Raw genomic sequence first — 27,843 nt, 5'->3', positions numbered from 1 at the left:
CGACGAGGTCAGCGAGCTCGCTTCAATATTTCCCGCCACTTCGCGGGAACACATGTTTTGGTATTTACAATCATGACACACATCGCTTACACGTAGCTACGACATGCATGCTGCATGCACTCACAGTAAAAGTCATCGCGTGTGTATTGTGTAGTACAGTGATGCAAATACTTGTGCAGTTCATTGCTTGACTGTCATCCTACTAACTGTATATGTGACAGTGAGTGTAGCATTTATTTAGTTGAAGCTGAACTTTTCAAAATTAAGAAGGCCTTGCAATAAAGTTACAGTTCGTTCTTTATCTTCACATTTTTGAGCTGAGCAAGTCTCCAACCAACCAGGCCAAGTTCAGATTTAAAAATCTAAGTTCTAACTCTTATTCAGTTTTGACCTGACTGAACAGCCGAGCCAACCACCATGTGGGTGATTGTAAGGACATTTGATGGCAAACAGACCAAAAGAATTGATGGATTGTCAAAATTGACAAAAATTGAACAGTTTCGGGAAAAATTGGTGGAAGATTTCAGTGCACCAGTGGATCGTCAACGCCTATTCTTCAGTGGTAAAGAGGTAAATATGAGAGACACAATTTAAATTTAAGTGATTAAAACTAACGGAAAACAGGAACAATAACATTATTTTTTTAGCATGTTTAGAGTAACAAAGCAGTGTTAAAGACACTGACTGGATGCAAAAGTGAAAACGACGAATCATTGAGTGGTTTTCATAGACCTTGCGTTATTTGTTTACATCCCCCCACCCCCAGAAAACGAAATAAAGATTGACGCCATGGTGATGTTGTGTTGTATGCCGCCCACTTGCGGCGTATATTATACAGGTTGTCATTGTTAATTGGGTTTGGATATTCGCCCTTTCGGCCAGCTGTTGCAATACGTGAGTATGTAGTGAATAAATGCTTAAAACTTTGTCTGCTGGTCGTCCATCTCTAGACTTATAAATAATGGTGTGAAATGAAAGGAAAACATGTCATGCCGAATGGTCCTGCAACCCCTCCCAATGAAATAAATGGTGAAGTGGAAAAGGAAATAAAAAATATACGAACCTGGGGCTGAAATGGGCTTATATAGTTATGTTGCTTCTTTGTATGCTGCAGTGTTAGCATATACGGTATGAAGTGATCAGCAAAAACTATGCAAGGCGATGTCCACCACATTCACAGACGCGTTGCACCATTTATAATCTTAGTTACACGCAAAAGGCAAATTAGATTCTATCTGCATTACACTTACAGATTGTTTTCTCGCAGTGTATGCTGTACTTGTAGTCAGCATGATGTTATCCCTGTGATTTAGGGGTGGATCCAGGTTTTTCGAAACGGGGGGGGGGGGGGGGGGCATTTTGTGAAGAAAAATTTGACAAGCAAAAAAAATGTTTTTAACCAAAAATTAAGGACATTTCATTCACTGAAAAGTTTGACAAGCAAAAAAAAGTCTACTTTCAATACTTTCAAAAGGGGGGGCACACTTCTATTTTAAGGGCTATTTTACATTACAAAGTGTGCCTTTCAAAAAGGGGGGCATATCCTCGGATCCCCCAGTCAAAGTTTGAAGTTGTAAATCTAGTAATAGGCGTACAGTCTGGTAGTCACTCCATTGCAAATCTTGTGTTTAACAGATTCTCATATAACTTAGCACACACATTGGTTTTGGGGTTAAAATGTGTATGACACATTTTCGCATGTGTCGGAAATCATGTTGCCATGGTACCAGTATTATGGCAAAAATTAGGTAAAAAATCTTGCAATAAACTATTTCTTCAGTTAACCTTTTCTCATGAAATTTGGCACACGCATTTAAGGTAAAGAATCTACATCTATAGGCTTTTGTTTCATATCTAGATTTGCATTTCTTTCCTGCTCTTGTGGTCAGTGAAAAAAATTAAGAAGCCTAATTAGATTTCTTCAGTTCCTGAGAAATCAATAAACTGTCGATAGGAATTTTGTATAGTATATTTGTAGGAAGAAAAGTTATGATTATGATCATTATTTGAAAAAAGTAATTGTCGTAGGAGATTTAGAGTGCATTTAGTCCGCACCATGTTAATGATTTGAAAGATGTTTCTGCAGAATCTAGGTTGTGTTTCATCAAAAGTAAAAGTAAACGTGTTCAAAAACCCAAAATGCAGAAAAAAGGGATTATGTGATAGAAGTTTTTGCAGAATCATATTCGAAAAAAGTAGATAAAGCATAACGGTGAAACCAACGTTCATCGGTAATCTGAATCATGATTCTATGACGTCAATGGGGGATTTCAAGTCCAGTGTTGGCCTTCGTGTTGAAATTTGGATTGCATCCCATAGCTCCAAAACTTCTTCAGAGTTTGTAAAACTGATCCAGATCACACAGGAGTAATGCCAAAAATTTGTTTACAATTTAAAATTTCCTCTTATCAAAGCCTCTTTATTAACCATCTATTGTCCATGGCGGACTGCATTTGCATATTAATGAGTCAGAAAGAAAAGGATCGAGGGTATTTTAATTCCAGTTCATCTTGATCTAGCCGTCAACCAGAATAGCCTGGTTGTTGATTCGCTGCCCGGAAAGCAGTAGATGGCAGGTTCGAATCACACTGGTTCCAATTTTTTCTGACCTATGATTTTCATAACAGACTTTTCAGGACCATCTTCATTTTATGTTGGGTGTTACTCATGTAAAAATTGACCTAACACCAACACCAAAAGGTCAACACTGAAACTTGAAATCACCCACTTTGTAGGCCTAATGCCGGGTTTGTGCCACACTGCACGCTGCCTGGTGTATTCTTCACTTTAGTGTCACGCAGTAGCAGTACATGTATTGAAGGTGAACTTTGTACACTATCTTTTGCAGTTAAAACCCTGATAGATTACATGTACCTATATACCTCTGAGGCCAAACTGCGGACGATGTGCACTTGCTAGACTCGATGTGAGGGAAAAACAGCGCTGGAGAGAGGGGTGATTCAACCTTGATTTCACCTTGATTCATTTTATATGTTCTAAATCACGATTCATGTTTGTAAATCTGGTGTATGAAGTGGCTTAAACACAGCCTAAGTGCCAGTTTAAATGGAAAAAGACCATCTTGACTTCCTATTATGGACTTCCCCTTTTACAGTTTTCAATCTATACACTTGTAAACTCTATCAGTGACCTCGCTTATCAGCGATTGTTATGAAGAAATTCAAGTGACATTTGTGTGATGGAAAATACTTTAAGTGGGTATTTATTAGATGAGAATAATCATATAAAAACACCACCAACATTGTCCAGTATCCTTGACCGTTTCCAACTACCAGTTTATAATAATCATGGACCATTGACGGTGCCGTTCACACATGTAATGGTCATGCTTCTCAACTTATGAAGTAGTAGATGCATCTCAATCTGTTTATTTCCAATTCGTCTAATGCCAATTTGTCCCATTGCCAACTCGTCTACTATCATTTGGTCTACCATCAGTTCGTCCACTCAACACATGGTCTACTTTCATTTAGTCTATTAATGCCATTCTGTCTAATAACCAGTTGGTCCAATAGCCATTTAGTCCATTTTCCATTTGGTCCAAATGGGCTAAGTGTTAAATTGTGCAAAATTAATGAAAATGAAATGGATATTACACCAATTGGTTATGAGACGAAATGGTGATTAGATCATTAGACGTAGCGATATTTGGACTAAATGGCTAATGGGCCAAATGGTCGTTAAACGTTGATGGACGGAATGGCAGTAGACTAAATGAAAGTAGACCATGTGATGGGTGGACGAGTTGGCAGTAGGCAAATTGGCAATTTACCTCTCTATCATGGAAACCCTGGTTGGAAGTCCACTTTGGATCGCTTCCAAGACTGCTTCCGAGCATTAGCATCACACGTTAAACTGGTTTAAGAAAGAAGACAAGAATAGGGATTTATTTTCATCTCACAAATATGTGTAAAAGTCAGTAGGTGCTTTGGTATTTTCAGTCAACTCAAATACCTGTTGAACAATACTCTGTATAAGAACTTTCACAGGGATTTTTCCAAGCTCACATTTATTCTTGAAGTGTGAAAGACTCGATTTTTATTTTAACATCATGGCACTTTCAAGAATGAAGAGAGATCCCCCCTCTCTGTAACTCACTATAAATAGGAATAGTGATATTCTATTTTAAAAAATGTGTCTTTTCTGTTTCTGGAAACCTGTAATTTTGTTTCAAACTTGATCTGAATTGGAAATTTTGTTTTCAGAGGTGGGTCCCGGATTTACCCAATGGGGGGGGGGGGTATTTTGTAATGAAAAAAAGAAGAAAAAAGGTTTTCACTACAACATGGAGGGAATTTTGTTCCAGGAAGAATTTGACATGCCAAAAAACAACAAACACAATCAACCAAAAGCCAAAAAGTTCTCACGTGCACATGCATGACATATTCCCCATAAACAAACATTTTTTGTGCCTCTCAAAAATATGAATTTGTTTTGCAAATGTAAATTTGCAAATGATAGAACTGAACTGAAACAGATTTTCCATTTCGATTTACTGATGTACCGAAAATCACTGCCCTTTGACTAAAGACCCCTATGGGAGGCACTTTTTTTTATTTTTTGTTTAACAATAGCTGGGGTTCAGTGACTCTACTCTTGTTACCATGGTAATGGCAGATTAGTTTGTCCAAAGGTCAAATTGAAAGCATAAGCTGATGAGGATGAGAATGGAATTTATGCCCAGGGGAATTTTGCCTGTTTGCACCTAGTCTGCAGGCACAGACCCTGACGATTGAAACTTTGATCAACAAGTGGGTCTGAACACAAGACTAGCACAAATTCAACGTTAAAGGACAAGTCCACCCCAACAAAAACTTGATTTGAATAAAAAGAGAAAAATTCAACAAGCATAACACTGAAAATTTCATCAAAATCAGATGTAAAATAAGAAAGTTATGACATCTTAAAGTTTCGCTTCATTTTACAAAACAGTTATATGCACATCTCGGTCCGTATGCAAATGAGGGAACTGATGACATCATTCACTCACTATTTCTTTTGTATTTTATTATATGAAATATTTTGATTTTCTTGTCATTGCCATGTGAAATTAAGTTTCATTCCTCCCTGAACACGTGGAATTCCATTATTTTAACATTTTGTGCTTCAGGCAAGGAGGTTCTAATCATCAAATTCGTAAAAATTGAAATATTGTGTAATTCAAACAATAAAAAACAAAAGAAATAGTGAGTGAGTGACATCATCGACTCTCTCATTTGGATGTAACTGGCTCGTTCATATAACTATTTTGTTAAAAATAAGCGAAACTTTGAAATGTCATAACTTTCTTATTTTACATCCGATTTTGATGACATTTTCAGCATTGTGCTTGTCTGATTTTTCTCTATTGATTCAAATCAACATCTTCCTGAGGTGGACTTGACCTTTAAACACAACAGCAACATTATACAACTTTGGTGGAAATATTCACTCCTGAATAATATGCGATGTAAGCCAAAACAACAACATAATTTTTCAATATCCTGAACAAGAGGAGCTTTCTGTACACAAGTCACTGGCAGGGACCTAGGGCTGCATTTTCAGACCACATATTAACTTGAACTTCCAAATTCATCCGCTATTTCTCATCCTACATGCTTTCCTGATGAAAAAAATGTTATAAGTAATAAAGACACAGCTTTTTTTCCAGACTAAGTTCTTTCTCACTTCAGATTCAGAAGACTACATTTTTACCTAAGTGGGTCAGCATGGTAGGCCTACATAGTATGGTACTACCTGGTCTTGGTAAAAAGCAAGTTAAGCTGGCTTATTGTGGTTCTAGCGGGGCAATTGCGATGCTAGGACATGTAGTCTGAAATCTTACCGAGCGAAGGAAAAGCATTAGCCAATCACAAAAATTGAAAGTTCACACAAACACACAGTGTGGCAGATTGTCAATATTCATGAGCTGTGCAATAGGTCGGGGTAAGGCGTTTACCCTGGCTAAGCAAATAGTGTGAGGCTAAAGACAGTGTGAAGCAAAAAAACCCCCTAAAATGATGGTATGGGGTAAGAATTGTCTTGAGGTAAGAATTGTCTTGAGGTTAGTCCAGGATTAAAAAACTGTAGTCTCAAAAGCATACAAGGATCTTGTTCAGATTTGAAATGAGTCAATAATGGTGGATTGAATGCATGCCAAGTTTCTATTGAAAGTGGTTTGTAAGTGATTCATTAGTTCTTGGAAGATGCTAGGGGTTCCCAGACAATCCATTTTGCGGTGTAGAATACATTTCAGTGATAGAGGTTTTCAATCAAATTGAATTATAGTGATCTGACAGTGTTATTTCATTTTAAGGTGAGGGACATATTCCCTTTGAAATTCCTTATTCTACAATTAAATAATTGGCTTGTTAGGACAGTCGGCGTTGGAATCAGGGGTGGCTGCACCCTCGTCTGCAGGCACAGACCCTGATTGAAACTTTGATCAACAAGTGTGTCACCACGTAAAGACTAGCACATACACAACGCGCTGTCCTTCAGTACACAACGCATGAGTAGGCTGCAATTCAGACCCTTTACTCAGGTGAAGGGTTTGCACAGCAGAATAGCTGCACCCTTTGGAGACGACTGGAAGGGGGGGGGGTTCCAAAAGCTGCATTGAGTAGTTTTCTGAAGCAGTTGTTTACATGAAAATTCTTCAATATTAAAAAAAAAAACAATACAGTGTGTCTTAATAGGAGAAATATAAGCGAGCTTGCATTTTTAATTGATTTTGAATAAATTTGCATAATTGGTGAAGTATTAGTTTTTGTTTCGCCTGCTTAGCAGAGCGAGACTACAAGCGATGCTTTTCCGACCGCGGCGTGGTCATCAACATCAAATCTTAACCGAAGGTTAAGTGTTCGAAATGTCATCATAACTCAGAAAAGTATACATTTTATATGGACCTAGTTCATGAAACTTGTACATAATGGTAAATATTCAGTACAGCCTTTTGTGAAAAGCTCCCTTTACCGGGTGTCTCAAAAGGATCCGTTGCTATTACTCCCCTCCCTCGACCCATTCGTATGAGAAAAGCACCCCCCTAGTTGTCTTTGATGGGGAGTGGTCCCCCACCCCCCTGCTTCGTGAAAGCAGTGTCGACCAGCTTTCATAATTAAAGGCCATTTTCAACCCTAATATGTTAATCCTAAACCCCATTGATCCATCCAATGTTTCACTTGTTCATCTTTCATCAGTTCATTAATACATCTATTCTCATTCATCCATCCACTCATTCATTCATCCATCCATCCATTCCTTCATTTGTTTATTTGTTCATTCCTTCATTCACTCATTCATTCAACCACCTGTCCATCCATCCATTCACCCACCCTTCCATCCATCCATCCTTCCTTCCTTCCATCCATTTGTCCATCCATCCCTCCATCCATCCATCCATCTATCCATCCATCCACCCATCCATCCATTCACCCACCCATCCATCCATCCACCCATCCATTCATCCACCCATCCATCCACCCATCCAGTCACCGATTCATTCATCCATCCACCCATTCATCCATCTATCCATCCATCTATTCACAAACTTATCCACCCATCCGTACCTCCATTCATCAAAACGGCCCTCTCATACTCCTACTTGACCTCAAGTATCTCCTTAGCTGTATGTAAAAAAAGAAATATGAACATCGTTTTTAGGATTTACTGCAATTATACTAACAGTGCTGTATGCTGTAATGTAGCCTATAGAAAGAGTTCACTGCTATGTTCAGTATATGTGTTCCTATGTATGTTCACAAAATGGTAAATTATGTTAAATCTATTCTGCTCTTGATCTGCGAATAGTCGCAGAGGGGCACAGATAGGAAGGAGTGGTCGGCTTTGGCGAGCTTCCAAGTTCGTTGCGCACTTGAGAACATCATGTTTTGAATGTTACACAATTCAAGAAAAGGAGGTTTTCTTGTTCATACATCCCCCCTCTGCATCTTTTAACTCCTTGATTACGAGTGGCAGTGCATGGAATGTTTGCCTACCCATGGTTGTTATCTAAAGAAGTGAAACTGCGGTTAGAAGATAAGATGTTATGGAATGATATGTGTGGTAAAGGATCATTATGGGTCAAAGAGCTTGCTCACATTGATTTTGAAAAGATTTTATCCATTTTTTACAAGCTACACCACTACTACAATTAAGGCTCTTTCACACGTCAAGTTGAATGTAATTATTGAAGGAAAAAATCCCATTTGAAAGAGACATTTCAAAGTATGATATACTCCTTTTTAGAAATATTATGTTCAAAGGCCTGTTTAATGTATGGGATTTTAAGCATGGAACCGTGACGTGGCATGCGTTAGAAATAAATTGGGTGGGTGGGGGAGGGGGGGGTGAGCAATGGTTTGTATTTCCTTGGCGTACAACATGTATATAGCAGTTCGTCTCCATGCATGTAATTTTCAGATTGTCTGACACCATGGCCACCCCCCCTTAGTCTACTATCAATTTTGTCCAATTTGGTCCTATATTTACCTGTTCCATCATTCAATCTAATAAATCTAATTATAAAACGGGTTCAATGATGTAGCCATTGGTGAGTGCGTATTCAAGTCACGTGTTCATGCTTTAATTATGCGCAACCTTCAAGTCGTGCATTTTTCGTGCAGCACTGTGCATTTTTTTGTGCAGCATTAGTTCCAATAGCACGTAAAAACTGATACGCGTTCAGTAAAAGAGGCTGGCTAGGATTTTGACGCGCTTACTTAGGCGCGCATAGTAGATACGCCTGTGATGTCATAATTGACAGTCTTGTGATCTCTTTGTCTGTGCGATCGTACACAAGTTGGAGGGATTTGAACAAGATTTCCATGAAAAAAATTCATTTTGCCGACCCGTTTTATAAAACAATTAATGCACATTTTAAGATTCGTGATGTTAGTGACGATGCGAGCAACTCTCGGGCATTCACAATATTATGCAAAAGCACTCGGCGCAAGCGCCTCTTGCTTTCGCATAATTGTAAATACCCTCGAGTGTGCTGCATCGTCATAACACACTCATAAATGTGCATTAATTGTATATTACTCATTTTGTCTACTGGTAACTGCCCCCCCCCTGCACCGTGAATTCCCTAGTCTGAACTAAACTTTTAAACCCCACTTCTATGGAATGCTAGGCTTCATAATGTTTCAGCAATATTTGTGGCAATTATAATTTCTCATTTTATTTATTAAAATTCATAGTTTTGTATATTACTATTTCTTTCCATTTCCCATTATTTGCATTTTTTCTTTTGTTGTTGTTTTGTTTTGCTGCAGGATAAGAAAAAGTTACAATTGGCGAACGAATTGACAGTTGGCACTCCATAAAAGTGTGATCTAAGTTAACCCAGATTTAAGTAAACCATGGCTAGCAGAATCCCACCCCCTGAATTTAGATTAAGGATCTGACTGAGGGGCAAAACATTCCTTTGTGGTTTTTAATAATAAACAAATAAAATATTTACTTTAGGAATCGAAAATTAGCAGTTCAGCTAATTCTGGGGATAAATTTTCTTTTTCTCTCTGTTTACAGCTCGTCAATGGCCACACGCTCTTTGACTACAGCATCAATCTGAATGCCACCATCCAGTTGATGATTCGGACGTTACCCGTCCCTGAGGTCACAAAGGTCGCAGAAGTCGCTGAGGTCGAAGATAAAGATGGAGATAAGGAGAGCGAAGGGAAACCGGAGAGTGGGTTTGGATCCGAGACTAGTGATTCTGAGAACTCAACGCCTCGGGATGGTACTGCCACTGCCGATGACGTAGAGGCTTCTACAAGTCAACTAAGAGGGCTCTTTAAGGTAATCATTGACTGCTATATCAGAGAAACCTTGAGAAAGCAATGAAATAGAGAAATACCTAAGAAATTGTCTGTTACCATTCAAATTCACTGTAAATGTTTTTTCGCAAGCCAGCACTTGCAATACACCAGGTGAACACCATACTCTTTGAAGAATAATGTATAGGTTTTAACTTGGAGAGGATATGACTCATCTTTACGTGAAACCAACATTATCAAAGTCTCTATAAAACCTGCTCCAAGTTTCATATGATATTAGATTGCATTTAATTACGTTGGAGTCTTGGACTATGGAAATAAGACGTCCCTGCAAATATTTCTAATTGCTGCATATGATTAACCTGATCAGTCCCTCCAGCAATTTGAAGAAAACCAAAAAACAACACACATCAAAAGAGAATAGGTTTTCTGCTTTAGAGAGCATCTCACCCATCTCTTGCAGTTTATGAATAATCCAATATTCAAGTTTGTTTTGAGATCTACCAAACTCGAGAACTTATCAAATTTTATTATTGATTTCTTTTAAATATTTTTTTGTCTCTTGCTAGGTTGGAGATGTTGTAGACGCTATAGATATGAGCATGGGAGCGTGGTTTGAGGCGGACATTGTGAAAATCACAGAGGAGGCTGAGGAAAGTAATGAAACCAACAATAACAATGAAAGCGAGACCAAGGCTAAGAATGAGAAAGACATAGACCAGGTCCAGAATAAGACTGTGAAACAGGACCAGGATGGACCACCGGAAGACTCGGAAAATGATAAAAATGTGCTAAATGTTGACGCCGCCGACACTCCCATGGACACGGAATGCAAAGCAACAGAGAGAATATGTGGTTCGGACGAGACCATTTCAAATGAAGGGGGTAGTGGGGTCAACCAGTCGGGAGGGATGCACGATTCTCATTGGACAAAGCACGATGGATTAGTATACCACGTCAAGTATGAAGGGTAGGTAGGAGATTCTCGATTCTAAATCCCACTTTTAGTTCGAATTTAAAGAAAAAATAAGTGCTTGAACTTTGAAACTATCCGTTTCGTTCATTTTGAAGGGAATTCTATCTTTGTGTCTCAAAGGCTGTACAAGTAGTCTCCGTAGGTTGCTCAGATGATCTTAGTTTCATGGTCTAGATAATAGATATTATAAAATAATAATTGGCATTTATATAGTGCTTTATCAATCTACGACTGTTCAAAGCGCTTTACAATTATTATTACTCGGTCACTGGATTCATAGCATTCCAAGCAGCCTGTTAGGCGCAAACTTGCTAAACCAACCACAATAACGGTTGTTTCCTACCGGTACCCAATTAGCACCTGGGTGAGAGTGGCAAAGTGTGGATTGACGCCTTGCCAAAGGGCGCTAGGCCATGGTGGGATTCGAACACACGACCCTCTGATTACAAGGCGAGACTCAAAACCGCTACACCACGGCGGAATAATTCCAGTCATTATTAAATTTCATTTGAATCCCAATAAACTGCTTTAATTTCAATTAATGAATTCTGATTTTGACTGAATTAGATATTAATCAGTTGAACAGAAATGTAGCAATAAGTTTCAAAGCTTGCAATGACTAGTCACACATACACTTGTCAGGTAGACTATATTGTACTTCCAAATTGGTAATCGATGGTAAATCTTTAGACCCTGATCAAAAACAGATGTAATTTAAAAACAAAAATGTTATATGGAGAGGTATTAAAATTGATGACATGAAAACAACAACCTGTAATAGAAAATCAGTGCCTGTATTGCCATCTGTGAAGTAATTGACAATGATGCTGCTTTTCAGGCTTAAGAAATTTAGACTTTTTAACTTACATGTATTTTTAGCCATAGAAAACATTTTTTGTGTGTACAAAGTAGGTTATTCTAGATGATTTTCAGTCTTTTTGAAATAAATTTAATTAAAATGGCATCCCTGAATTGAGCTAAAGAAATTCAACTTACAGATTTTGATTTAATTTTTGTTCGCTTTTTTAAAGATATGATGAAGAAGGTATCGCCAAGATCAGCAGCCGAAGTATAAGACCCAGAGCTCGTACCATGATTGAATACGACAATGTAACCATCGGTGACATTGTCATGGTGAATTATAATTGTGACGAGCCGAAGCAGAGAGGGTATTGGTACGACATGGTCGTCAAAAATAAGGTGATTTTTTATTTATTTCAGTGTTAATAATTAATCGCATCCAATAAAGTGTTGATGTTAGCAGGATATGTAGAGTTTACCAAAGGCATGGGGAAGTTTATTGATTTACAGGATATTTAGTGGGGAAAGTTCCTAAATAATACAAAGTTACCAGGAATCCTGTTTGGTATCAATCCATTATACTTCTTTTGATTTTCCAGAGGATCTGATTGTTTCTAAGATCATTGACCAAGAGATAGGGCAAATAGTCAAGTAAATTGTTTTTCCCTACATGTTGCAATGCATTATAGTAAAAATATATATTTTTGAGAAAGGGAAAGAAGTTTGGAGTCTCACTTTTGGAATTGTTTTCATTTACCCATGTTAATAAGAAAAACATCAAAATGGGTTTAGAAAGGGAACTGACTGATGGTACACAAAAAATGTAAAGCACACTAGGCCCGTTTTGAAAGTCCATTTTTGATGCACGTGTACACGGCGTGTTTTTCGGTCGTGTACACGTTGTAAACACTGTGAGAGCGAGTTATGTTTTCATGTCGACACGGACCCGCATCAACATGTCATAAAAAGGGGTCTATTGTAGCCTAAGTCATGGTTTTAAAGCTTACCTGAGAAGTTTGAAGTATCAATCCACAAAAATTGGTGCAATTAAAAAGTTTACTCAGCTTAGCAGCACATTAAATTAATAAAGAATGCAAAATAAAATCAGTGTAGGGCCCTAGCTATACGCTAGCGCCGACGCTCGTTAGATGCGCATTTTGTATACTGTACCGTGCATGCATGCACAGATCGCTGCAGAATTAAGTGTAACTGAAGTTATCGATTGATTTTCATTATTTTATTGCCAATTTGAGGAGCGTTTGTAGGCTTGTAGCACATGTGTACGACCGTATATCACGTAAGTTGTAGCAATGATCGTTGTTGCAATTGGTGATTCTCAAATTGGCTCTGAGTGTGATTGGTCAACGCCTTCGAGACCGGAGCAGACCCATTTCGTGGTACAAAAACTTGAGTCTTCAGAATGAATGTGGATTAAATCAGCGATTTTGGAAGTGAACTCACTTTAGGTTAATTGAAATATATTGGCATATTAGTGATTAAAACATGTGCATTGTCTGAGAACTAAGATTTAATGTGAGGATGTGAGCTTGTTCACTGACTTTATAGTCCCATGCAAGCTTTATGCAGATGCTACCGTGTACACGGTGATGGAATTTAGTACACGTGCACTGACTTGACCGTGCGTGTACACGTGTACCTGAAACAGGCCTAATGCACACCAGCAATTGAAATTGCAGAAATGTCCGTTAGCTTTCAGAATCTAAAGGAACCATTTTGACTTTGGAAAAATGACCCTGGAATCATTTAATTTCACTGGAAAGTCATTCAAATTAATCTATAAGGTATTCAAATCAAGTTACCTAAACTCTGTTTCACAAACCATCATTTCCCCACCTCGTTTTAAACCCCTCCTGGGGGTGTTTCACAAAGATTTAAGTATGAGTCGCACTTAAATGCCGACGTGTACATGATATGCAACATACATCAATACACAGGAGTGCGCATCCTCTTGGCATGCTCTGACCAATGTGGTCATGGCTTTTATAATGCACGCAACTAGGCATTTAAGTGCGACTCTAAGTCATACTTCAATCTTTGTGAAACACCCCCTGGTTTTTTTCTCAAGAGAATTGGAGCTAGCTGTAATACAAGAATATGTAGGAACATCTCTGCCAAATTTCCTTGCTCAATAGCTTTTTTGTTGTTAAAGTCATACTATTTGGGATTATTATGGGGGAATTACGTTATGTGATTGGGATGGGAATTTTGGGAATGTTTTTAATGATGATGATAAGGATGTGGGGGGGCAGTACCCCATGTCTCTATGATGATTCTATCAATAATGTTGGGAATGTTCCCAGGCAGAATGCTTATACCAGGATATTATCATCCAGTTTACCTTGTTCCTGTTGGAAAGGAACAGGACACGCTGAAGGCTTGTTTGTACGATTGTCTTGTTTTACAGAAAGTGACAAGGTCGTACAAGGAGCTGACCGGGGACATCCTTCTTGGTCCGAGTGGCGATGTCTTGAAAGATTGTAAGGCCCGTCTGACGGAAGAGATCTTCAAAGTAGAGAGAGCGGGCGATTCGACATGTGATGCTGCCACCATCGAAGCAGAGGGAACTCCCGTCAAAAGTAAGATTCCCATTTCCTCTGATTGCAAGTAACTCTGGGACCCATGTAACTTAATCATCCAAAGACATCTTCGGTAGAATTCTTGAATTTAATCTGCTGTACAGCATATGGTAGTTACCATTTATAACACTATAGTAACTTCCTTGATAGGGGATGCTGGTTTGTAATGTATACAACAATGCATCAATGAATATCCTTTTCAGCATTGACTTGTCATTTTATGCACCCCCCCCCCCCATTAACTGGAGGTTGTTGCCGAATGCATTATGTTTTTGTGTCGTCTATCCATCCCGTTATAGTTCTTGTGATAACTGGCAAACTGTTCGATTGTTTATCTTCAAACGTGGACCAGGGCCCCGTCTTACAAAGAGTTACGATTGATCCATTCAACCAAAACTATGGAAAGCCAGCACCGTCAACATACAAAAAACACATTTGTTCAAAATATTTTCTAGATATGATATATATTCATGCATTCATAGTTTTCTTGATAATTGAGTGTGCTGCTCTTTGTTTTCAAGATATTGTGCAACTTTCTTAGTCAAAATTATGACATTGATGGATTTCAATATACTTAGTTTGATCGTATCAATCGTAACTCTTTGTAAGACGGGGCCATGATATGGGAGTGACAATGATCTGATTACTTTTAGGGTCATGAGGTCATTATATCCTTGAAAAGATCTTTTTCTTTCTTCCAACCTGGCTTATGTATGCATGTAGGAAGGAAAACAATACGATTTAATTTGGGAGTCAAGGTCAAAGGTTGCAGAGGTCATTATATACATTAAAATATATTTGTGTGTCATAACCAAAGAACTTTTTAGGCATTGATTTCAAACGTGGTTCATGTATGCATAGTAGAGGGACAATGGTCACATTAAATTTGGTGTCACTACTTGTGATCAAATTCAAGTTGGATGAACTGTTTAGTGTTAATATTGTATTTGTATCCTTAAAAAGTGACATTTCTAATATCATATTTGTGTAGGAACGACAACCCCCAACTGCGTACACTGCAAGGACAACCCCCGTAGGAAGTGCAAACACTGCGCTTGTCATGTGTGCGGTAGCAAGGAAGACGAAGATAAGACGCTGCTGTGTGACGAGTGTGACATGGCCTTCCATATATACTGCCTGAATCCCCCGATGGAATCAATCCCTGATGTCGATGAATGGTAAGTTACAAGACCTCCGCTGTGTGATTGAGTGTGATGTGGCTTTTCATATGTAACCAGCAATGCCAAAACCAACATTGGTCTTTATGAAAATTAAAAATGATAAAATAAGCTCATCTGAAAGACTAATTATTTATCTTCGTTTTGTGCAAATTTGTTGAAAACGTAAGTAAAGGACAGGATAATGATGATAATAATAACAGTTGGTTCTTGTATAGCGCAAAACACGAATAATGTCTCTTTGCACTTCCAAAGGACTTTGATATTATTATCCCGGCTGTAGCTTGGCACCTTTAATTACTCAGATTAAATTGCACACGCATTTCAAGGAATAAATTCCTGCCAGGTACCATTTACCTCACCTTGTTTGAGTGCAGCACAATGTGGATGAATTACTGTAGGAAACTACGCCATGGCTGGGATTTGAACCCACAACCCTCTGTTTCAAAGTCCGGAGACTTATCCACTGGGCCACAACGCTCCAAGTATGACTTAATCTCGAGAACTCATGGTTGTATGTTTTAAGAGGAAAGGAGACTGAAAAGTAATTATTGAAAGATTTGACCACGTCCTGGTTTAAGATATTTCAATGAAATATCCTTGAACATGACCATGAATAAGGTTGAAAGCCTATTTTCATAAAGATGAAGGGATGTGTCACTCCACAGTAATCAAAATAAAGTTCTTGAACATTTATGTCTTTGTAGTTCTGTTTTATTTAGTCACATTTAAGAAAGGTATAAAACATAGTGTTAATTTTACTTTTATAATGATTACAACAGTGTCGAGGTGCAATGAATGATGAATACCGTATTCCCCGCCCCCCTTTCCATTGATTGTTGTGTAGTTCCTTTCTGAAATTAGAATGGAGCATTGTGGCCCAGTGGATTAGTCTCCGGACTTTGAAACAGAGGGTCGTGGGTTCAAATCCCAGCCATGGCGTAGTTTCCTTCAGCAAGAAATTCATCCACATTGTGCTGCACTCAACCCAGGTGAGGTGAATGGGTACCTGGCAGGAATTTATTCCTTGAAATGCCCCAGCGCTGTAAAAGGCTGCGGGGCTAAAGCCAGGGTAATAATATCCAAGTCCTTTGGAAGCGCATAGAGACGTTATTTATAATGTGTTATGCGCTATACAAGAACTGTCTATTATTATTATTATTTCTCCTGAAGAATGCACATAGTGTGAGATGTCAATGGATTGGTGTTCCAGTGCAATTCTCAAAGAACTCTGGAGCATTTCACGAAACAAGTAGTCGGTGATTTTCAATGACAAATTTGCCCTGAGCCAACCAAATGCATGAATTTCAGTAGCTTAAAACAATATTCAGTGAAAATTACTGAGGACTTTTTTATCAAATAATTCCTTTGGGACGGTGATTTTCTGTTTTAATTTTTTTCCAGTTTCTAAAAAAATGTAATTCTGTGTCAAACTCGAATCTAAAATGTAGATTCTGTTTTGGAAAGGTAAATTCAATGAATTCCCACATGAAAAGTAAAGAAACAATACAGATTTTCCACTTTGATGTACACTGTACTGGTAATCAGAAATTCACTGTCTCTACTCCCCATGTAAATGGTTGATGTGGACTCATTCGCCCATATTCTGAAGTCAGTTTTAAATTAGACCATGGTCTTATCATGTGCTAAAATTATGGGAGCCAAAAATTCAAAACATTTTTTTCATATTGTATATTTCTTATTTTTATTATTTTGGTTCCTTTTGATTTAATATTGAACAAAAATACCTCGATATACTTCAGTTATCATTTCCAGATAATTTAAGTTTGATTTGAGTTAACAAATTGGATGTGTGTTGTAAGAAATTTGTGCCCCGATTGGCTCTCCATAGTTAAACCACAATTTTAAACCAGGGTTTAATTTAAACCAGAGTTCAGAATATGGACCAGCGTATCTCATTACACTATGAAATTGAATTTCAAGGCCTATTCATCTGTTTTGACCAGGTACTGCCCTCTTTGTAAAAATGATTCATCAGAAATCGTCATGGCTGGAGAGAAGCTAAAAGCAAGCAAGAAGAAAGCCAGGATGGCCTCGGCTACATCCACATCACAGAGGGACTGGGGGAAGGTAAGGTCAAAGGCCATATACTTGTATTCTGAAGTCCAGAATACAGGTATAAGTTCACTTTATTCTGTTTAAAAAATCTCATCTTGGTTTTTGGAAATGGGCTAAACTTACAGTTTATATTGTAAAAATACCAGTCCAAACGTTTCAAACTATCATATCTACAGGAACTATTTTAAAACACTGGAAGTGTAAACCTAAGTTTGAAAATGAATGAGGATTGGTTTCAATGACCTCAGTGAAGTGTGCATTTCTACTACAACACATGAACTCTATGATCCCAGCATGACCTATGTAATATATACAGTGTGCATGTCTTGGTTGATGAAAATTATGTGAAATTTATTGTCAATTAATGGTCTTTAAATTATGTTCTATTTCACACAGGGATTTTTATCAATTCCGCTCTTTTTCATTTTTTAATGAGAAAATTGTACGTTTTTAGACTCAAGAACTTTCATTTGGTGTATTAAAAAGAAATTTCTTGAATGTTTCAAATTGTTTGTAGGGTATGGCTTGCCAGGGTAGAACTAAAGTCTGCACTATAGTCCCACCCAATCATTTTGGTGCTGTTCCAGGTATCCATGTTGGACAATTATGGAAGTTCCGGGTGCAAGTAAGTTTGTTTTGAAATATTGATTTTCGAGATGTTAAAAGGATCTTAAGTATTCAAATGTTTCCCTTTCAATGAGTATGTATTCATACAATTTGATTTGAAATTGTAAACAAAATTTCCTTTTATGATTTTCATAGAGATTTGAAATATTGCTAGTGCATTATTAAACTATTATTATGAGAAGGGTTCATAAATGTCAGTAGCAAGTGTATATATGCAGTTCTCATGTTGATACATAAATTCTATGCAGCTCTCCAGCCATGAAATTTTGGGTGCAGCACTGCCTTATTTTTATAAATCACTTCACCTTTGGTGCATGAATATACTAAGACACCATAAAATATGGTTTCTTCCAGAAAGATGTCCTTGAAATATTAATGTGCTTTCTTATGTCATAATAAAGCAAGCCATGGTATTCTGAAAGTTGTTTATTTCAGATTTATATCTTATTTCTGGGGCCTGTTTCATAATGGACTTGCAAATTTTGTAACTGGCATTTAGGCAACAACCATGGTGACAGGGGTCAGGAGCCAATCACAATCAGGGTTTCCATGGTATTTGGTGTAATGGCAGTCACCATAGTCATAACTCTGTGTGAAACGGGCCTGTGGAAAACTGCAACTGATAATAATAAGTTTTTTTTTTAATTGATAGGTGAGCGAAGCTGGAGTTCATCGGCCTCACGTTGCTGGTATTCACGGTCGAGAGTTCGAAGGAGCATACTCTATTGTACTTGCAGGAGGATACGAAGATGATTTGGTGAGTGTCACCATAGCCCCTGTAACATAAAGCTTAGCGATTGATCATGGGCTGATTTTTACGATTGATTGCATTGATTATTGTGTATGATCAATTGTCAAATCAGCCCTAAAATCAATTGCAAAGCTTTATTGAACAGGGCCCACGAAAGGGTTTCATTAAACATTTTGTTAACACTTGTATGTCTATAAGCTATTGAAATGATCTGGATCCGTAACACAAGGTTAGCAATTGATTGTACGCTTGATTTCATGATTGATTGTGCATTGTATACAATGGAATCCATTGTAGAAAAATGTTCTACGATCATTGCCAAGCTTTGTGTTACGGGGCTCTGATTGCCTTACAGCAATTTTGTCAATGAGAATTACTGATAAACCCCCTCAGGTCTACTTAAATTTACTTATAATGCTAATATTACTATTGTGCTGCTGCTAGATCAGGCACTCAAAAGTAACAAAAGGTGCCTCATGAATAGCTTTTGATTTAACGTTGAAGAGTGAATACTTCTATGTGAATATCTTGGAATGCACCATGGGTAAACAGTAGACTGCTTCTGTAAGGCATTCAAAGTTTTCCATCACCTTTTAGCTCAAAGCACCTGAAGAGGATGTCTTCTATTAGGTCCACTTTTTGAAAATAATTAATCTTAAGTGTTTTGAGTCTTCTTGGCATGAATGGAATGTTGCTATATCAGACAATTCAGCAAAAATGGGTTATATTTGCCCCATTTTTTTTAAGTGATAAGTTCATATGCCAAGTTTATGAAAGGGTTGAATTACTACTACTATTACCTTTATCTACACTTATTTAAAAACTGTTTAAGAGTGTAGCACTTTATCCAGTCGTTTATGTTTTTTTTTTTTCAACCCTCCACAGGATAATGGTGATGAGTTCTACTACACAGGTAGTGGAGGAAGGGATTTGTCAGGTAACAAGCGTACGGCTGAGCAGTCACATGATCAAAAACTATCCAAGATGAATCTGTAAGTGATTGAGTCAGTGGCCCGTATTCTGAAGTTGGGTATAATTTAAACTTGGTCTAAAGTTGTGGTTTAACTATGGATAGCCAATTGTGACATAAATCTTAAACAGTAGAGGTTCAATTTACCAACTCATTTGACTCTCAAATCATTTTCAACTTTCTTGGGAGGATAAATCAGATAGTTGTCTTCACCAATTAAAGCATTAGGAAAGAGCATGGAAAATATGAGAATGTATGACTTGTTTGGCTTACCATAATTTTTTGCACAGGGTTAGACCATGGTCTAAGTTAAACCCGACTTCAGATTCTCATTTTATGATAAAATGTATTTTTGTTATATTTTCCTGGTAATTAGTTGAGCAATGATGTAGCAATAGTGTAGGGGTGTCATAAACCTGAAGGTGCCGGGTTCAAAACTCAGTTGAAAACATTTAATGGTAAAGCAATCTATTAAGAACCCTTTCCTGTGGAGATATTTGAAATTTAACTTATTAGCTGCTTACAATTATTCCTTCTTTGGTATTGGGTTATAAATGTATTTCTTTTTTTATTACAGTGCCATGTGGCCCAAAACTTACTTGAAGCATTTAACGGAAAAGCATACTATTTATCCTTCCATGGCGAGGTGATTAAAATCCATAAAGTTTAAGCCGCTTGAAACTATTCTTTCTTTTTCGTCAGGTTATAAATGTATTTATTATATTTGATTACAGTGCCCTTGCACGTAATTGCAATGCCTCCATTGACAAGAGTAAAGGAAATGAAGCGAAGGATTGGAAGGCGGGAAAGCCTGTGAGAGTCGTCAGGAACGCCAAAGGCCGCAAGCATTCCAAGTACGCACCCGAAGATGGAAACAGATACGACGGTATCTACAAGGTGGGTTAGCAATGTCAGATTGTGGGGAATGTTCCGTAGGTGACACAATGTTTGCTCCTGCAAAATTTGCTCCGGCCTTAATATCTCAGAGGGTATAGGGTTAGAGTTAGGATTTTTATCTCAGAATACTGTAAAGAGAAGGATTAGGGTTTACTTAGTTTCAGAGGTTAGGTTTTATGTTAGACTTAATGTGCAGATTTGCTATCGGAGCAATTGTCGCCAGAGCAAATATCAATCATATTTTTTGTGACATATCAGCTTGTCCTCTTCCTCTTCTTACCAATCTGACAGATCCCCTATCTGTATGTGTGAATGGATATGGTATTATCTCTATAGATTATGAAGTACTTGTCTTAAAGAGTTGGTTCGAAAGTTCAGCCCGTCTTTGTATCTTTGTAGATTGTCAAGTACTGGCCCGAGAAGGGTAAGAGCGGTTTCTTGGTCTGGCGTTACCTGATCAGAAGGGACGACCCTTCCCCCGCCCCATGGAGCAAGGCCGGCAAGAAGAAGATCAATGAATTAGGATTGGAGATGGAGGTAAGAGTTTAACCTTTGACCGTATGACCTTATGACCCTCAAGGCTCATCCAAACAGTAATGCAAAATTTGCTCCAGAGACAATTACTTTGCCAATTTCTCTGTGGGTATAAGGTTTGTTTAGTCTAGCGTGTAATATATGATCGATTGCTACACAATTTTTTAACTAATCACAGTTTACATCAAATATGAAAGTCCCAGGAAGTAAGATTATTCTATTCAAAATTCGGCATAATGAGAGGAATACTGCTTTGCTTCAAGCCTTACGGATGGAGTAAAGTCCAAATTGGCTTTAGGTCACAGGCGATGGTGATGTAATTAGGGTTTGGAATAAAAGTTGCTTTATTCCTAATGGGAGATTCAAAATGTACATCATCCCACTATTTGGAAATTTGATTGGTAAGATTTTATAGGGTAGAACGTTCATATCAAATGCTATTTAAGTATACTCCGGGTTTTATGAAAGATTCCCTGAGGATGATAATGATACTTCTAATAATTTGATTCATTTATTTCCTCTTGTTTGCTGAATTACCCTCGTGTTCGGACAGGGAACCAACATTCAGTACATTCTCCATTGTGCACTCGATCCCAGTGTTTCCAAAACACTAAAACATGTTATATTACTGGAGCTCATTTGGTGTTTTTGTCTGTTTTATTTTGCAGTACCCCGATGGCTACCTTGAAGTGATGGCAGCAAAGGAAGCAGCGAAAGAAAAAGAGAAGAAAGGATCTTCAGAGGATGACGATGAACAGGAAGAAAAGAAATCGAAGAAGGGTAAAGGAAAGAAGAGGCATCGAGAAGGTAAGATACGAGGCAGTTTGACTTTAAAGTGATCATTTCACTTTGTTCTGATTTTAAAAAATTCTCATTTTGGTTCTTGAAAATGGGCTAAACATTAGGCTTATAGTGTAAAAATACCATCCCAAAAGTTTCAAAGTATTATATCTACAGGATCAATTTTAAAACCTTGGAGATGTAAACCAAAGTTTGAAAATAATTTGGAGTTGGTTTCAATGACTATGTGTATAGAGCGAATCTGTGCAACAACACATTAACTCTAGAACACAGCATGACCTACATACAGTGTGTACAAGGTATACACTGAATGTACAATGCAGAGCTCTAATAATAGCGCGTGTATAGGAGATACACACAGCAGAAGGCAGTCAACATAGCCAACAGACTTTTTGAATTGGAGAAAACTGGTCATAAGCTGGAACCCATCTACTAGACGGTTCTCAAAATCAAGCTAATAAATTGCTACTTGTATCTAAATTAGAGTTTTTCATCCTATATTGTGGTCTGTTTCAGGGTTTTTGAGGAAAAATACAGGCACTCATACCCATGTTTTGTTTCAGTTTGAGAATTTTTTAAATCAGCTGCTCACAAAGTTAAACGATCCCTTTAATACTATTCTGTATTTAAAATGATGTGCAAAAGGCGGGCAAATAGTTGGACTTACCAAAATTGATTACTGTCCTGTATATAAAGAGATGTAAAAGTTAGGTGTCAAGTTTGTTTTATTTCATTTCCAACAGCAAAAAAAAAAAATAAGTGTTGCAATGACATTCCATATGGTATAATCATTCATACAATATCAAGTAAAGGCTTGGTCCCACTGCACTTTCGGATGCAGAGAGGATGTAAAACGGAAAAGAATCTTGCCATTTGTTGGAAAACGTCGTCATGTATCCGCTGTGTACTATTTGCATACGTGTCTCATACGCTCTATATCCATCAAGCATCCGTCCACTGTGATTTCATTGTTCACCCATTTTGTGAAAGCAAATGAAGCCAGCCTGAAATTTTCCTTGTCCGCTGTATCTGTTATGAGTACGTTTTCTGTCATTTGCTATAACTCATCTGGACCGGCCGCACAGAAACGTTGTTAGCTCCAACAATGCGCTAAGAGAGGCCCAGATTTAACTGGTAATATCTCATTGATGCCTAATGTCACAACGACGCATATATTTACATCTTGGATCAATGTTTGACATCACAATCATAAAGATATGACTGGGCTTACCGTTAGTGCTCTGTGAGGCAAGCAACCTTTTCTGTTGGCTGGTACAAGAAAGTTATAAAATGATAGAAACAAGCTTTAATTGTTTTGTTTCAGAAGAACCCGAAAAGCCAACTCCAAAGAAAACCAAGTTTGAGCTTAGTAAGGAAACGCAGAAGATGATCGATGAAGATGAACAAAACAAGTCACATTGGAAGGCCATCATTGAAGAATGCCAAGCTGGAAAGGTAGGCTATTGTTTGATGATGATGGTGGTGGTGGTGGTGACGACGATGACGATGATGATAATAGTGTTGATGATGATGATGGTGATGATGATGATAATGGTAATGATGGTGATGGTGATGATGGTTATGATGATGTTGATGATGATTTTTGGTGATGCTGATGATTGGTGATAATGATGCTGATAATGACAATGATTATTATTTATTTCATGATAGTCTTTACCACTGATAGTAATTCAATGGACATTAGAAACTTAATACTTTATTTTTATTGAAGTTGGTTACCATTAGTTGTCAATATTGTGTATGATATTCCCTTTCCCTTTATCATGCCAAGAGTTTAGTACACAGTTGAAATATCCAAATATTGACGAGATTCATCTTATTTTTTTTTGTCCATCAGAAATTCATCACAGCCGTGGAGGATACCTTCACTTGTATCTGTTGCCAAGAGGTGGTCTATCACCCTATCTCAACACCTTGCTCACACAACATCTGTAAGGTAAGATTAAAAATCCACCCCTCTTCAATAATAGAAGATTCCACAAACTAATGTGTCTTAAAATAGGCCAATTCACAGCTAGCTCATGCAGAGAATAATATTGCATCTCAATTTTTAAGATTGCATTATAAAAAAGCTTTTGAGAAGCAGATGCCATGAGCGTAAAGCATACTAATATGACGTACTTACGTAGCCCATACTTAGTCCATATGTGGTCAGCCATTAATAAGTCTCACTGCATGACTGTTATCTACCCTTCAACATTTAATATATTGTATCTTGTAAAAAAATGTTAAGCTCTGGTGCAATGAAATTGAAATAAATTTGAATAAAAATTGACATTTTTTTTTTTTCGTTAACTTTTTATATTTTTGTAGACCTGCCTGCAGCGATCTTTCAAAGCCGAAATCTTCTCCTGTCCTTATTGCCGTTATGATCTCGGGAAAGGGTACAGTCTAAGCTACAACAAGAACCTACAGGTCATTCTGAACAGCGTGTTTCCTGGTTACGAAGCTGGTCGCTAGGCAGCATCTCAGTCTATTCTTGGTCAGAAATCATCAGCTTGTCATTCGGCTCTGGAGAATTTCCTCATCAACATCTGAATCTTCGTTTGAGATTCCAGTATCATAAAAGAACTTACGAAAATCAAATTGACAATTTAAATAACAGATGCTTAGCGGAAAAAGAGCTCTACTAAACAATGCTTGCATGTCACTTCATATACAAAATGTCTGCAAAGAAAAGTCAACTTTAATGTTGATATGTTGAAGAATTTTAGATTGTTTTGTGGTGTATGTCTATATTTGACCTCAAGTGTGTTACCATAAATCGATTTATGAGACATCTGCAAGAAAAGTTAATTTTTATATTGATATATGGAAGAATTGATGGTGTAAGTCTTTATTTGATCTCAGTATATTGGCATCAATCAATGTAAACCAAAGCTCTTTGAGATTTTCGCTACGCATTAGGGCTCCGTGACACAAAAGGTTTGCTATCAATCGCTAAATACCAATGACCAATCAAGATCATCGTTGCATGCACACTCTGTTTAAAATACTGACCGGGAGCCAATCAGTGCGGCTCTTTCATATTTGCAATTCATCGCAAACCCTTGTCTTACGGAGCCCAGGACTTGTCACCATGATCATCATTTCAGCTCTTCAAACCATTTTATCCGCTCACTACTTACATATCAAATCATTAATGTTGTGTCATACGTGTATTTTCTTCCATCTTATGTCTTGTCTTCCATGTCATTGTTTTGTATTTTAACCATGACTCGTGTTTGTTTTTCTTCATCATCTCTTGTTCATCCAGTTTGTAAATGATGTTGATCTTGTAAATACCATTGCTGCATACGTCCCTGTCATAAAGCTCAAATTCCAACTGCCAACTTTCTGTCATATATTGAAGAGAACATTTTTTTTGTAAGCTCAATTTATTTTGACCCACATATTGCAAAAAAGAATTTGGCACATTTTAGAATCTGACAATTCCTCTGATATCATAGATGGTTACAATGGCATATCGCTTAGGCATATTGGTGGTTATTATTGATAAACATCAATTCTATGTAATGTGTGGGGCACAAACTCTTGATAATAGCTTTGATAAATGCATTGGACCTTCATCCATTGTTGTTTAAAAGTGGAAATGATCTTCATTTTTCCTAACATTCCTTTTGTAGTCACTCTGTGGTCCATGCTTTTCGCTATCTTTTTTAGGACATTTATATATCTTTAATACTTCTGTTTGAAAACAATTGCTAGGCTTGTAATTTACAGAAAAGGGAACTACTATGTCAAATTATCTGAAATATGCAAAATCTATTTTCATTGCTGTCCATTGTCTCAGAGCTGATGATCTTACATTCATTAATACTACGAAGCATAATGAAATTACTGTTTTATTTTTGTGTGTGTAAGTAGTCGTGTCTGGGTTGCAGGTATGTCTTTCATAAAGCTATTCGTAAGTTAAGAGTGACTTTAAGAACGACTGGTGATCCCTTCTTGCGGTAAGTTGTATATTGAATTGGCTATGGTTTCGCGCGTAAGAAAGGATCACCAGTCGTTCTTAAAGTCGCTCTTAACTTACGAATAGCTTTATGAAACGGTACCCAGATTATCCAAAGGCTTATTCTTTTAAAGACCAAATTATCATCATTATCAAATTTCATCTGTGAATACCATTAGTTCTTTTATCTCTTATCTTTAATGGGTATGGCTGGCTGGAAATAATACAATTTTATTGAAAAGAGTAAAATCAGGCAAATGATTCACTGAAAATTTCATCAAAATAGAATGAGGAAAAACAAGGTTATGACATTTTCAAGTTTTCATTGTTCCTGTGAAACAGCACTACAGACATTCCTACCCTTATCTTTTTTAGAGTTTTTGTTCCTCTTTTTGCTATAAATACACCAATACTCTGTGTGATTTGTTACTTTTTTTTAAATTTTAGATCATGGAGTGTGTATTATACACAGTGCGTGACAACAGCGCCGGTCCGACAGTCCCAGACCTGTAAAAATCACTGTTGGGCCAGTAACTTGTTGCATGAAAAGAACAAGTAAATTCTTTCCTACCATGTTTAAAACAGTGAATTATCAAGTTTTCAAGTAGAGTCATTTCACAGGCTTTTCACCGATCTCACTGCAATGGGCTGGCAACTGTTACATTGAGACAAAATTTTAAAAACACTCTTTTCGGGGTGGGGGGGGGGTAAAAAATACCTTTTTTTTCCTTGTAAGAATACTTTTTTGGTTGTAGAAGGTTGGTAGTTCTGGGTCTATGCATGTCCTTGTGAGTATGCAATGAATATGCTTTTGTCATCTCACCTTGTTATTTACTGAAATCTTTACAAGGGAGGCATGTTCTATGCATTTCACATACCTGAAAACATGAAATAATTATTTCATGTAATAAAAAAAAAGAAAAAGGAAAGTGTGGACATGATATCATTAGCCAACTTATGGCATATTCGTGATGGTAATCAACTCTTGAGTCTTACCTGAAGACCTTTCTGTTCCCCACTCCAACATCATCGCAAGAATAACTCAATTGTAGCATTACTAAGACAGTACTTGAACTGGATGAGGATTCTAAGCACTGTTTGAAGACATTGAACTTTGTGAGATATTTCCTATTTTGGAGCAAGCGCCATGAGCGCCCAGCTGAGGCGGATACCGGCGCTGCACAAGAATCCATCATCATTGGCATGCATTTAATCGTTCTCACAAATCATGCTAAACTTAAAGATTCATTAAGTTTGTTATTAGATTTTGATAAGATTTTCAGTATTTTGCTCTTGAATTTTTTACTCTATTTAGGGTATTATTTTCAGCCCATAGTACCTCTTGAGTGCTATCCATCTTGAACAAGCTAGTATATAATCAAATCATGTGTAATCTATAATAGTTGATATAACATACTCATTTCAACCAGTTACTGCAGTTAAAAAAAAAACAATGTCAGGATTTCTTGTATCATATAAAAGCTGTGCTTTGTGATTGAATTTTCTTGAACATCATTAAATACACTTGCTTTGCTGCTGCTATATGTGTATCGACTGAAACTGCCGAAATAGTCGGGCCATTGTACATGAATGCACATGGATACATGCAACTCGTTTTAGTGTGATATCTTTTATATTTAGGGTAAACTTCATTGCTTAAACCATTCACTTATATTGATAGTGTATGCAGAATTTCATTTTACGCCATAGTTTATGTGAATCTATGCTTGAACATGTATCTGCAACTACCGTGCATTGTGAACGTTTACTACTACCTCAATAGCATATACTCAATGTCAAAGAAAAAGGGAATATTTGTTTTAAATGATTTATTGATAGCTTTTACTCATCTTTATAGCTTCTGTTAACAAGTTATTTTC

General features: G+C 37.3%; 1 protein-coding gene across 2 annotated transcripts; it reads left to right on the top strand.

Annotated features, from left to right (window-relative positions):
* On the top strand, nucleotides 1-27,754 carry LOC121424542 (E3 ubiquitin-protein ligase UHRF1-like). 2 transcript variants are annotated; one of them, XM_041620262.1, is made up of 16 exons: nucleotides 1-570; nucleotides 9,532-9,801; nucleotides 10,349-10,749; nucleotides 11,787-11,955; nucleotides 13,982-14,153; nucleotides 15,145-15,331; nucleotides 17,299-17,422; nucleotides 17,928-18,035; nucleotides 18,690-18,794; nucleotides 19,674-19,780; nucleotides 20,493-20,655; nucleotides 21,055-21,192; nucleotides 21,858-21,996; nucleotides 23,315-23,445; nucleotides 23,849-23,947; nucleotides 24,325-27,754. In XM_041620262.1, exons 1-16 carry the CDS (start codon nucleotides 418-420, stop codon nucleotides 24,469-24,471), a joined length of 2,613 nt encoding a protein of 870 aa, XP_041476196.1. In that variant the 5' UTR covers nucleotides 1-417; the 3' UTR covers nucleotides 24,472-27,754. The 2 variants fall into 2 exon arrangements, with proteins under 2 accessions (XP_041476196.1, XP_041476197.1); XM_041620263.1 differs by having other exon boundaries at nucleotides 2-570; nucleotides 23,318-23,445.
* The last annotated feature ends 89 nt before the right edge of the window (nucleotides 27,755-27,843 follow it).

This window comes from Lytechinus variegatus, chromosome 11 (assembly GCF_018143015.1).
Source record: "Lytechinus variegatus isolate NC3 chromosome 11, Lvar_3.0, whole genome shotgun sequence".
NCBI classification, from domain to species: Eukaryota; Metazoa; Echinodermata; class Echinoidea; order Temnopleuroida; family Toxopneustidae; genus Lytechinus; species Lytechinus variegatus.
The sequence above is the reverse complement of the archived record's forward strand: the minus strand, read 5'-3'. Positions and strand labels throughout refer to the sequence as shown.

What these genes read in the sequence shown, in the direction of transcription:
- LOC121424542 (XM_041620262.1), top strand. Translation starts at nt 418, where the DNA reads ATGTGGGTGATTGTAAGGACATTTGATGGCAAACAGACCAAAAGAATT. An exon ending in ATCCCTGATGTCGATGAATG is followed by an intron (nt 15,332 to 17,298) that starts GTAAGTTACAAG and finishes TGTTTTGACCAG; the next exon opens with GTACTGCCCTCTTTGTAAAA. An exon ending in AAGAATGCCAAGCTGGAAAG is followed by an intron (nt 23,446 to 23,848) that starts GTAGGCTATTGT and finishes TTTGTCCATCAG; the next exon opens with AAATTCATCACAGCCGTGGA.